At 39.6% G+C, this 13,755-nt stretch overlaps 1 protein-coding gene across 2 annotated transcripts in view; it reads left to right on the top strand.

Annotated features, from left to right (window-relative positions):
• Nucleotides 1-13,755, top strand: part of LOC100136428 (androgen receptor) — a 60,466-nt gene that overhangs the window by 20,341 nt on the left and 26,370 nt on the right. For both annotated transcript variants that reach the window (XM_014196827.2, XM_014196828.2), the window contains exon 3: nucleotides 3,341-3,457. In XM_014196827.2, the coding sequence (XP_014052302.2) occupies nucleotides 3,341-3,457 (117 nt within the window). The remainder of the gene's footprint in view (nucleotides 1-3,340; nucleotides 3,458-13,755) is intronic.

Here is a 13,755-nt window from a genome sequence, read left to right as displayed (position 1 = left end):
GCGACAACGAAGTACAGCTGTCCCTGATTGAGAGCCATACCAGGCCAAAACAAAGAAATACAAAACATAGAAAATAGAACATAGAACATAGAATGCCCACCCAAATCACACCCTGACCAAACCTAAATAGAGACATAAAAAGGCTCTCTCAGGTCAGGGCGTGACATTGACTGTACGTTTGTTTATGTGTAACTTGTGTTGTTGTTTTTGTCGCACTGCTTATCTTGGCCAGGTCGCAGTTGTAAATGAGAACTTGGCCTACCTGGATAAATAAAGGGGGAAAAAAATATTTAAAAAATGTGTCACGCTGCATGAGGCAAATGGTGGTCACACCAGATACTGACTGGTTTTCTGATCCTGCCCCTAATTTTTTTAAGGTATCTGTGACCAACAGATGCATATCTGTATTCCAAGTCATGTGAAATCCATAGCTTAGGGCCTAATAAATTCATTTCAATTGACTGATTTCATTATATGAACCTTAACTATTTGAAATAGTTGCATTCATATTTTTGTTCAGTATATAGTCTCCAAATGATTATTGAAAACATCAATACATTTGCACAATGAGCACTGGTTTTCTCTCAATTACATCGTTACAGTTATTGGTTAACTAGCTAGTGTATTTTTTGCCATATTAGCATTGACATGAAATCAGTCAAAACAAGACATGGTATCAAGAACAAGATAAAACTATCTGAAACGAGCCACCTACGATTCCCCACATGGCAGCTTCTTGTTGCTAGCTATCTGACCGTTCACAATCTTAACAAAGCACAGCTTCTGGCCACAAAGCACGGCTTCCGACATTGTCAGCCAACCCGTCTAATAGCATTGGCTTAATCGGCTTAATTTACCAATCAATCATCTCCAACAACATCTTCCCCCTAACCCTTCCCGTACGTGCCTTGTGTACCTCTGTTTACGGAGCCTCGCAGTTGTGTGATTCGCTAAAATTAAAGATGACGAATATAGAATTCTGTGGTCACTCCCACTAAGGCCAACTTTTAATTGTTGATAACCAAGACTTATATGTGCTGTGCGCAGTAGCCTGGGGACGAGGTTAACACAAACATTACGAGCTACCAAGGCAAGCTAATCAGGCCTTTACTGACAATTAGATCTCATTAAAACCTCTTAAACTGATGCCCTCTGGTGGCATTTTCTAAACGATGCATAATATATTTTGGTTTCGAAAAACTATAACTCCTCCGAACACATGCTTCGTACTGTTAGAAAGGTAAGAACTGTGACCGAGATACAGCAGGCCAAAACCCCCTGAAATATGTTTTTTTATTTTTGTCCCCCAATGGGGACAATTGGGGCATAACACATTTAAATGTCTAGGTTTTAAATAAAATATGTCACCAATTACAGTTAAAAGGATAAAAGGATTTTTTTTAAATGACAATTTTTTTCTCCAGATCTTTTACCTAATGGTGGTGCTCTAAACATGTGCAAATTCCCATAGGAACACAGCCATTTTAAAAGCGCAGGGCTTGTGCTACTTGTCATGCATTCATTTTTCATCTTACAGGAATTATGTAAAGTATATATGAGGAGAAAGCTGATGTCTACCTATCCATTAATGTAAATATATTTCCTGTCTCATTTCGAGTTTGTCCACTACATAGTATTAGGACGCATTTTGACCACTTAAAACAAGTTGCGTCTAGTTTTGGTAGTGAGTCACTGTGCCAAAATGGCTAAATGCCCTAAGCAATCAGAGCTTTAAAGTTTTGTTTTGTATTTTTTTGTAAGACAGACTGGGTGGAGTGGGGGGGAAGTACTGGGTCCAAAACAACCACTCAGTAATTAACTAACAGGTTAATTACTGTTTCAAAATTATTTTGATGTCACACTGTTTCAGATGCAATATATTTTCTCTTTAATTGACCATAATCTGTAATGAAAATAACATAAAATACCAGCTATAAATTCTGCCTTCCAACTCCTAGTGTAGGTATTAATTTGTTTGGTTTAGTATTTTCCTTTCACTATTGAAATGTGAGCGGAAGCCCCATAAATGCCATCAAACCATGCCCTGTAAAACTACAGATTTGATTCATTCCAGGTGCTACTCTAAGAGCATATCAATTGACTCTTCAACGAAAGAGCTTTTATAGTCTAAGCTCCTGCTTTTTATGATCACCACACTGGACATGACAAAACATATGACTGTTCCGGTCAGGGGTTGGAACCAAAATTATTTTCCAATCGTTTCGTTCTGAACAGAAATAAAAAAATTTTTTTCCCACTGTTCCGACCAGCAAAATAAAATTCTGAGCCGATTCAAACCCCCAAAAAGTACCAATATTATTATTTATTTCCATTCCTTTTTATGCCTCTGAAATATATATATATTTTTAAACATTTAGCTCTACATTAAATTATTTCACAAATCAGTGTGGATAGAGGAGCTTGCTGTTGAGTGGGTAAGCAATTTAATCTGTATAGGAAAGTAATTAAGGGAAAATTGTATTTAGCCGTAACAGCATGGATTAATCATAATGAAAGAAACACACACACCTTGCTGCCAGTCACAGTGTAGGGCACAAGATGCAACTGAAATTTTGAGGGTGAGGAGAGAGCGAGAGAGGATGGAGGAAGCTTGCCTTGAAGTACTGGGCATCTTGTTATGACATGCATTATCTGAATTAGGCCGACAGAATTGGAGGAACTTTGAATGTCTTTGAACTTCCGAGTTGGTTTAACATTGGACCAGAGAAAACGTTACCTAGCTAGCTAGTTAATAAGCTTCTGTATGCAGAGCTGCACTAGAATTAAAAATACGTCTTACCTTTTTGTTAGTATCATTAACTAGCATTGAAAAAGTCAATCCATTCTTCTCTAATGAAACATTTAATTTCGGAATTACGCTTGTAACGTTGTCAGTAGGCTACAGTACACCCCCCCCACACACACACACACACACACACTCACACTCACACTCACTGTAAAAGATTTCCAGCTGGCAGGCAGATGCTGGAATAACTTCCTGACCGACAGAGTGAGGGCTTTGCATAGGCGCTTTGTTGTGGGACTGGAAAACAATGCCCGGAACGTAAAAGAACGTTATTAACCGGTTCTCATGCTTTTAAAATAACAGTTCCGGAACAGTATAGATCACTTTCATTTTTGGTTCGGGTTCTGTTCCTCAAAAAATGTTGTTATTTTACGGTTTTCGGTTCTGTTTTCTGAACCGGTTCCAACCATTGGTTTCGGTGGTAATCATTTATGACTTACAACCATGTTACAACCATGATGTAACTTTCCTCCTCATTCAAAATAGAATTTCGTATTCGTATTCGTATTTCTTATCTCTGTTTGTCTTTGTTAGGTAAACAGAAATACCTGTGTGCCAGCAGAAACGACTGCACCATCGATAAGCTGAGAAGGAAGAACTGCCCATCATGTCGACTGAGGAAGTGTTTTGAAGCTGGGATGACCCTCGGAGGTAAATACAACTATCATGTCAATTTATTAAGTCAATGAGAAATATAAAGTACTTAGCGATCCATCCGCCCACCCACTGATCGATTATCATGGACAAAAGTTTGTGTATGTGCATTTACATACATTGAGTGTACAAAACATTAACAATACCTTCCTAATATTGAGTTGCAACTAGGGCTGTTACGGTGACTATTACCGCCACACCGGCAGTCACGAGTAATGACCGCAGTCAAATTCCATCTGACCGTTTAGTAATGGTAACTAGGCTTCTCCAAGCTCTGATGCTGCTGATGGTCATTAGTAGCCTACCAAACTTGCTAACTGCCTGGTACTCAGGACTTTATTGTCCCTCTAAATCACTCTGACATCAATGCAAATGTATCAAAAATCTAATCAAACACTTCTTGAGAGCCCATGAGCTCATGTTGCACAACATTTCTATAGGCTATGCAATTCTGTGAGAAAACAGAGTTTTGATGACCTCTATTAAAAAGAGGAGGATCCAATCAGCTTTCTATAGGCTAGGCCTACTATATTTATTTCTCAACTTTCCTAATATTAAGCACATTGCTTCGCTTTACAACAGGAGTAAAGCCTACCTGCTGGCATGAAAATGAGCCATGGGAAAAGCGTCCTCCATTTGCTATTTAAGTGCATAGATGACATGAATGTTTTTCCCTCCCCCGTTCTGAGACAGTTGCATGATAATGGTCCATTATAAATCAAAACTAATTTCACACATATATTATTTAGTATATGTAAAGACAAGATTAAATCAAAAATAGTCTGATGGGTAACTATAGTAGCCTATCACCTGTGAATGATATTTCACTTGTGAATGATGCCCAGCTTGTGTGCAATAGAGCAAGAAACAGTGCATGCTTAATTTCTGCAACTTTTTTCAAATCATAGTCCCACACCTCATGTAGCCTAGCCCATAGGCCTATATGTTTTGATAAAGTTTGCATGTGGTCTTCCCTGTGGCTCAGTTGGTAGAGCATGGTGTGTGCAACGCCAGGGTTGTGGGTTTGATTCCCACAGGGGGACACTACAAAAAAAAAAAAAATCATGAAATGTATGCATTCACTGAATGTAAGTCGCTCTGGATAAGAGCATCTACTAAAATGTAATGTATCACAACTAAAGTGTCCAAATAACTTCTTAAAATTAAGCACATTAATCTGCTTTACAACATGTGTAGAGCCTAACTGGCATACATAGGTGGTGTGTGAGTTTCAAGTATGGGGAAGATCATTTTCACCATAAAAATGCACTTTTATAATAAAGCATTACATGCATAATCGCATTTGTGGTCACTTTTGAGAATGGTGTTTTCCCGCTAATTGATTGCATTTTGGAACATTCACGCTTATAGCCTATGGCCGTGTGCATATTGCTGTGCTTACAATGTGAAGAAATAGCCTAATAGTTTATCAACATTTTAAGATAAACATTCTGATCTGTTGCATCAGCCTCATTGCTTAAAAAAAAGTAAACAATATTTTTGCAAAAATAAAGAATTACATTTTTTCTCTGATTACGATCTTGTCTCATCGCTGCAACTCCCCAACGGGCTCGGGAGAGGTGAAGGTTGAGTCATGCGTCCTCCAAAACATGACCTGCCAAGCCGCACTTCTTAACACCCGCTCGCTTAACCCGGAAGCCAGCTGTACCAACGTGTTGGAGGAAACACCATTCCACTGACGACCGCAGTCAGCCTGCAGATGCCCGGCCCACCACAAGGAGTCGCTAGAGCGCGATGAACCAAGTAAAACCCCCCCGGCCAAACCCGGACAACGCTGTGCCAATTGTGCGCCGCCATATTGTACTCCCGGTCACGGCTGGTTGTGACACAGATTGGAATCAAACCCCAGGCTGTAGTGATGCCACAACACTGCAATGCAGTGTTTTAGACCGCTGCGCCACTCGGGAGGCCCAGCCTCATTACTTTTTAAAGGTTATTTGATGCGAGTGGTTGTATTAATTTAGGATCTATCGCATCCCACAACTTATTTATCGCACAGAAGGACAAGGTGACCAATAGAATAGGTCAACTTTTTACTATGGGGGATAGTAGATTGACATAGGCTAGTGCTTTTTCTGTTCGTTAAGCCTACTCATCTTGTTGGCTGACAAAAAGTAAATGTGGACAGTTCTTATAACATCTTAAATATGAGCCTCGAATTTCAATAAGAAGGACGTGCGCAGTTGAGTCCCCAATGTGTCTGTCTTTACTTGTAGCCTTCTTCAGAGCTGAGATAGATGCCTCTGAGAAGAGCCCAATCACATGATGGGCATTGGCTAATAAGAATTGCGATATCTGTGAGAGGCATGTGAGTGAGAGGTGCTTCGGAACGCGCAGCTGGGAGAAGGGAATTATAATTATTGTAATCAGTCCAAGGGCACAATGGCCACTGGCTGCAAAAGGCATGGATTTTAGGGGATGCCGCCGGGAAATTAGAGGCTTTTATCAAGTGCTTGTCAAATTGTGAATGAGAGACTGATGAAGTGTGTGCAGCCTGTGCAAGAAACAAAGCAGAGCTCATGCCTTTCGTGCAACTTTTTTCAAATCATCATTAGTTGCATCATGCAGCATCATGTTTGTATCACAACTAAAGTTGCATAAATAACTCTAAATTAAGCATATAGCGGGACCTGTTTCTTTGTTAACCACTCAACACAGAATAGCCGCATGTGGACACTCCCTCAGAAATCGTTTGGAGAAAACATCCTTTCTATTTCATTCAGCTATGTTAAATTGAATAGTTCATACTATAAAATAATATAAAATAATGCCACGGAATTCTAAGCAAATCTTGTCTACTAAATGAACTAGTATAGCCCATAGCCATATGGCATAGCCAGATCAGGGCCTAACATAAGGACAGCTCAGAGTATGCTTTTCTGTTCTTCTGAAAAATACTACATTTTCTTCATATCATGTTTCTCAATTTGTTGGGGGCATAGACTCTACAAGGTGTCAAAAGCTTTCCACAGGGATGCTGGCCCATGTTGACTCCAATGCTTCCCACAGTTGTGTCAAGTTGGCTGGATGTCCTTTGGGTGGTGGACCATTCTTGATACACACGGGAAACTGTTGAGCGTGAAAAACACAGCAGCGGTGCAATTCTTGACACACTCAAACTGGTGCGCCTGGCACCTTCTGCTATACCCGGTTAAAATGTACTGAAATATTTTGTCTTGCTCTTTCACCCTCTGAATGGCACATATTCACAATCCATATCTCAATTGTCTCAAGGCTTAAAAATTCTTCTTTAACCTGTCTCCTCCCCTTCATCTACACTGATTGAAGTGGATTTACCAAGTGACATTAATAAGGGATCATAGCTTTCACCTGGATTCACCTGTTCAGTCTATGTCATGGAAAGAGCAGGTGTCCTTAATGTGTTGTACACTCGGTGTATATACAGCATGAGCACATTTCTCATTTTAGGGCATACAACTGAACTACAGGGTTAAATTCAGCATGGATGATTTTTCTGCAATGCTCCCTTTCAGTCTAAGTACCTGATTTCTTGTGAATGTTGCAACCAGTACTACACATCTTAGCCAGCTCTCTTGAATCGCTGCATCACAAAGGGAAATACTACTGCTAATCAAGCCTCTGACTGTGCCACCAGGCAATTTAGACCTATTTCATTCACTTTCCCTTACAGTCACCCAGAGCTGTTTGTCGTATTAGGTCTCAAAGATGGACATGTGCTGGACAAATTTCCGTTCTTGTGTTCAATTTTCACTCCCTTCCATTTTCTCATTCTGTTAACGGTGAAAATTGCACAGAGAAGCACAAAGCTGACATGAGACATGTGAATTAAAGGAGCAGAAATGCTGGTAATTTAGCCACCAGACGCTGACAAGCCCATGGGGGAAAATGCGATGTGATGCTGTGATTGTCAGGGAAAGGCACCTCTATTCCAGTTGCAGTTAGAAAGTGCTTTCCTTCCCCTCAAGCGCTCCTCTCATAGATTTTTTATGTGCACGGGTAAGTTTGTGACAGTAATTTGAAAGCTCAGACGAGGGCTTCAAATGTGAAAGATTCTTCTCTGATTACGGACTAATGCATTGGTTGAATTTGTTTTACTGCAAAATGGAAGAGACTAGTTAAGTATCATTGCATGGAGGTTCTTTTGGAATGCAGAATTCCGTATTACGTAATTACTCTCAAAACTGTAATTACTTCTCCAAATAGAACATTGATATGGCAGTTAATTTTACAGATCCACTGAAGCTATTTAATTTAGCAGAGGTATATTGAAAGAGAAAAAGCATTGAAAATATAATCTGGGTGACATTTTCCTGCTCCTAACCTTCCCATTTGCAGCTAAAAAAAGATGTATATGGTTACAGGATAGGCTTTCTATGTCGGCTGAGGCCTAGTAATCAACCCTGGGATTAAATGTGTTGTGTCTAGTAGGGTACAGTAACAGTTGAAGGCAATTACACCAACTCCTGTAATATTAGAGGTGCTTCCTGTTTCCCGATTCCCACCCTCCTTTCTCTTGCTAAAAAAAGAATGATGATTTGAGACTTGAACCTTTTCCCAAATTCCATTTGAGCTTTAAACGTCCTCTCTGCATTTGCCTTTGTGCAGGGCAAATCCCATGATTAATTAAATGTTTTTGAGGAGTTCCTACAGTGCATTCGGAAAGTATTCAGACCCTTTAACTTTTTCAACATTTTGTTATGTTACAGCCTTATTCTAAAATGGATAAAACATTTAAAAAGTATCATCAATCTACACACATACCTCATAATGACAAAGCGAAAAAGGTCTTTAGAAATTTTGGACAAAGAAAATATTTATTTACATAAGTATTCAGACCCTTTGCTATGAGACTCGAAATTGAGCTCAGGTGCATCCTGTTTCCATTGACCCTCCATGAGATGTTTCTACAACTTGATTGGACACCTGTGGTAAATTCAATTGATTTGACCTTATTTGGAAAGGCACACACCTGTCTATATAAGGTCCCACAGTTGACGGTGAATGTCAGAGGAGCCATGAGCTCGTAGGAATTGTCCGTAAGCTCAGAGACAGGATTGTGTTGTGGCACAGATCTGGGGAACGGTACCAAAAAATGTCTTCAGCATTGAAGGTCCCCAAGAACACAGTGGCCTCCATCATTCTTAAATGGAAGAAGTTTGGAACCACCAAGACTCTTCCTAGAGTTGGCCGGTCACGCTGACAGAGCTCTAGAGTTCCTCTGTGGAGAATAGAGAACCTTCCAGAAGGACAACCATCTCTGCAGCATTCCACCAATCAGGCGTTTATGGTAGAGTGGCCAGGCAGAAGCCACTCCTCTGTAAAAGGCACATGACAGCCCGCTTGGAGTTTGCTAAAAGGCACCTAAAGGACTCTTAGACCATGAGAAACAAGATTCTCTGGTCTGATGAAACCAAGATTGAATTATTTGGCCTGAATGCCAAGCGTCACGTCTGGAGAGACCTGAAAATAGCTGTGCAGCGACGCTCCCCATCCAACCTGACAGAGCTTGAAAGGATCTGCAGAGAAGAATGGGAGAAAGTCCCCAAATACAGGTGTGCCAAGCTTGTAGCGACATACCCAAGAAGACTCGAGGCTGTAATTGCTTCCAAAGGTTCTTCAACAAAGTACTGATAAAGGGTCTGAATACTTATGTAAATGTGATATTTCAGTTTTTATTTGTAATATATTTTCATACATTTCTAAAAAACTGTTTTAGCTTTGTCATTATGGGGTATTACGTGTAGATTGATTAAGGAAGAAATCAATTTAATACATTTTAGAATAAGCCTGTAACGTAACAAAATCAGGGAAAAGTCAAAGGGTTTGAATACTTTCCGAATGCACTGTATACCCACTCCCTGACAAAACTTTGTGCAGGAAAGTAACAAGCAAGTGCAAAAGATTTTAACTGTCTGCTAGCATATAATAGTTCCCCATTATCTTCATGAAAATGTGTAAAGATATAAACTGTACTGTTAGACAATTCAGATCATAGTAATGTTAAGACATGAAAACCGAACAATAACTACTTGCTAGCATGCCTAAACCTAAGCCATTCCAGTTGTTAGTTACTCAAGTTTGTTTATGATATATTTAGTTTAATCGGGATCAATTCCATCTAAATTATCTTATTTTATGCATAATGTAGTTATATTTTGTGTTATGTAACATTGTTATATTTAATTCACGTACACTTGTTGGCCAAGCACAAGTTGTACTCTATGGAAACAGATGAATATACTGCAACCACCATACAATAAATGATTCAAACCTCATTCAAACCAGGAAGAGCTCAATTTGACTTTTTTTTGCTACACCTACAAATCAGAAATCATTCCAAATACCATGTGTACATATCTTAATTAATAGATATCCCCTGCTCGTCTGAGTCATTCCGTAAAGATTTCGGAAATCAGTATACTGTATATTTTTATCTTTCCTCTAAATTAGGACTAAGTTATTTGCAGAGAAAATTAACTAATGTCATGTCTTGTATGGATGCCTCTGTTTGCATTGGCATCAGTTTGAAGGGGGCGTGGATCTTAAGGGCAGCTCAACCTGACCTACTTACTATTGTATGTGTTATCCAAAGATCAGTGCCAAGATACCACAATTTTTAATATATTTGGAAATGCTTTAATTATTTTTCTTTATCTAAATTACAGGAAGGTTTACTTATTACATCTGAAATAGAATGTCATGATTTACCATCATATTAAGATTCAGCTACTGAGGCACTGTTCATTACTCAGATTGAGAAATAAATTAACAATAATACTGGGATCCAAGGGTGAACTGATTGTTCACTCTACATTTCCTTGAGATAATTCTATTTAGGAAATAGTATTATTGAATGTCCACCACCAAATGTATTGCCACTTTAATTTGTAGTCCCCTCTGCACGATGCATTGTTGTCACGTAGCACTATGAAAAGCACTATGAAAGCATGCATAGTGCATGGGACCATAATTAATTTGTGGTCATGATAAGATAGCTATAAAGATGAAGTTACTAGGCCACTCTACACTTACAGGTATTAATGGTATATTTTTTTATTTTGGTCAAAGTTCTGCAGTCCCGTCCATAATAAAGTACATCTGTGCACCTGTTCTAGAAGAGATCATTGGTGACCCCATAATTCAGGTGATCCATTCTGCACCATCAGGATTTTACTTCCAGGTTACCAGGATGTTAATTGCATACACCTGTATGGTTTCTATTTAGATAAGAATGACAGTATCTCTGTAAAGCCAGATGGAACTTTTCAACTTATATATACCGGTAAAACGTTTTAGAACACTTACTGATTCAAGGGTATTTCTTTCTTTTACTATTTTCTACATTGCAGAATAATAGTGAAGACATCAAAACCATGAAATAACACATATGGAATCATGTGGTAACCAAAAAAAAGTGTTAAACAAATCAACATACAGTATATTTTATATCTGAGATTCTTCAAATAGCCACCCTTTGCCTTGATGAAAGCTTTGCACCCTCTTGGCATTCTCTCAACCAGCTTCACCTGGAATGCTTTTCCAGAAGTCTTGAAGGAGTTCCCACATATGCTGAGCACTTGTTGATTGCTTTTCCTTCACTCTGTGGTCCGACTCATCCCAAACCATCTCAATTGGGTTGAGGTTGGGGGATTGTGGAGGCCAAGTCATCTGATGCAGCACTCCATCATTGTCCTTCTTGGTAAAATAGCCCTTACACAGCCTGGAGGTGTGTTGGGTCATTGTCCTGTTGAAAAACCAATGATAGTCCCACTAAGCCCAAACCAGATGGGATGGTGTATCGCTGCAGAATGCTGTGGTAGCCATGCTGGTTAAGTGTGCCTTGAATTGTAACTAAATCACAGACAGTGTCACGCGCAAAGCACCCCCACACCTCCTCCTCCATGCTTTACGGTGGGACCAAATGATACATTCCCACTGGTCTAATGTCCATTGCTCGTGTTTCTTGGCCCAAACAAGTATTTTCTTCTTAATTGGTGTCCTTTAGTAGTGGTTTCTTTGCAGCAATTTGACCATGAAGGCTTGATTCACACAGTCTCTTCTGAACAGTTGATGTTGATATGTGTCTGTTACTTGAACTCTGTGAAGCATTTATTTGGGCTGCAATTTCTGAGGCTGGTAACTCTAATGAATTTATCCTTTGCAGCCCGAGGTAACTCTGGGTCTTCCATTTCTGTGGCGGTCCTCATGAGAGCCAATTTCATCATAGCGCTTGATAATTTTTGCAACTGCACTTGAAGAAACTTTCAAAGTTCTTGAAATGTTCCGGATTGACGGACCTTCTTAAAGTAATGATGGACTGTCTTTTCGCTTTGCTTATTTGAGCTGTTCTTGCCTTAATATGGACTTGGTCTTTTACCAAATAGGGCTATCTTCTGTATACCCCCCCTACCTTGTCACAACACAACTGATTGGCTCAAATGCATTAAGGAAAGAAATTCCACAAAATAACTTTTAGGAAGTAACACCTGTTAATTGAAATGCGTTCCAGGTGACTACCTCATGAAGCTGTCATCTAGGAAAAGGATGGCTATTTGAATTTGGAATTTCAAATATAAAATATATATATTGATTTGTTTAACACTTTTTTGGTTACTACATGATTCCATATGTGTTATTTCATAGTTTTGATGTCTTCACTATTATTCTGCAATGTAGAAAATAGTAAAAGAAAGAAATACCCTTGAATGAGTAGGTGTGTCCAAACTTTCTAAAACTTTTGACCGGTAGTGTATATGTTTTATTGTCACATACAGGAGTTCCAGTGTGCAGGAAATGCTTTCACTCACCATTTAGAATTTTAAATGCTGATTTTCCTCTTTGCGGTATACCCCCGGCAAACAACTTTTCCAAAAACAGCATAACACATTACAAAGTAAACTATAGCAATTCTCACGCTAAAACATTGAAATAATTGGTTTGCTATGTTGAAGTACATCCATACTAATACTGTAACAATACAGTAAATGAGTGCTACATTTGTAAGCTGCTAATATTACATTTTACATTTACACAATATTGTCATCAAGGTGTATCCCTGTGACATGGTGTGCCCACTGTGTCTGCCTGACCTTACCAAATGGCCTGCTCTGCCCACTGTTGCCATGGTCATTGATTCGCTAGCCAAGGTTCCAGCCTCCCTCTCACATTGCTCACCTAGTTACAGTTGAAGTTTGCATACACCTTAGCCAAAACATTTAAACTCATTGCCTTTTAAATTGTTTAACTTGGGTCAAACGTTTTGGGTAGCATTTCTCACAAGCTTCCCACAATAAGTTGGGTGAATTTTGGTCCATTCCTCCCGACAAAGCTGGTGTAACTGAGTCAGGTTTGTAGGCCTCCTTGCTCGCACACGCTTTTTCAGTTCTGCCCACAAATGTTCTATAGGATTGAGGTCAGGGCTTTGTGATGGCCACTCCAATACCTTGACTTTGTTGTCCTTGAGCCATTTTGCCACAACTTTGGAAGTATGCTTGGGGTCATTGTCCATTTGGAAGACCCATTTGCAACCAAGCTAAAACTTCCTGACTGATGTCTTGAGATGTTGCTTCAATATATCCACATAATTTTCCTCTCTCATGATGCCATCTATTTTGTGAAGTGCACCAGTCCTTCCTGCTGCAAAGCACCCCCGCAACATGATGCTGCCACCCCCGTGCTTCATGGTTGGGATGGTGTTCTTTGGCTTGCAAGCCTCCCCCTTTTCCCTCCAAACATAACGATGGTCATTATGGCCAAACAGTTCTATTTTTGTTTCATCAGACCAGAGGACATTTATCCATGTGCAGTTGCAAACCGTAGTCTGGCTTTTTTATGGAATTTTGGCGCAGTGGCTTCTTCCTTGCTGAGCGGCCTTTCAGGTAATGTAGATATAGGGCTCATTTTACTGTGGATATAGATACTTTTGTACCTGTTTGTATGCTGTTTCCTCCAGCATCACAAGGTCCTTTGCTGTTGTTCTGGGATTGATTTGCACTTTTCGCACCAGAGTACGTTCATCTCTAGGAGACAGAATGCGTCTCCTTCTTGAGTGGTATGATGGCTGCGTGGTCCCATGGTGTTTATACTTGCGTACTATTGTTTGTACAGATGAACATGGTACCTTCAGGCATTTGGAAATTACTCTCAAGGATGAACCAGACTTGTGGAGGTCTAAAAAAAAATCGGAGTTCTTGGCTGATTTCTTTTGATTTTCCCATGATGTCAAGCAAAGAGGCAGTGAGTTTGAAGGTAGGCCTTGAAATGCATCCACAGGTACACCTCCAATTGACTCA

The sequence above is a fragment of the Salmo salar genome, chromosome ssa04 (assembly GCF_905237065.1).
Source record: "Salmo salar chromosome ssa04, Ssal_v3.1, whole genome shotgun sequence".
NCBI classification, from domain to species: domain Eukaryota; kingdom Metazoa; phylum Chordata; class Actinopteri; order Salmoniformes; family Salmonidae; genus Salmo; species Salmo salar.
The sequence above is the reverse complement of the archived record's forward strand: the minus strand, read 5'-3'. Positions and strand labels throughout refer to the sequence as shown.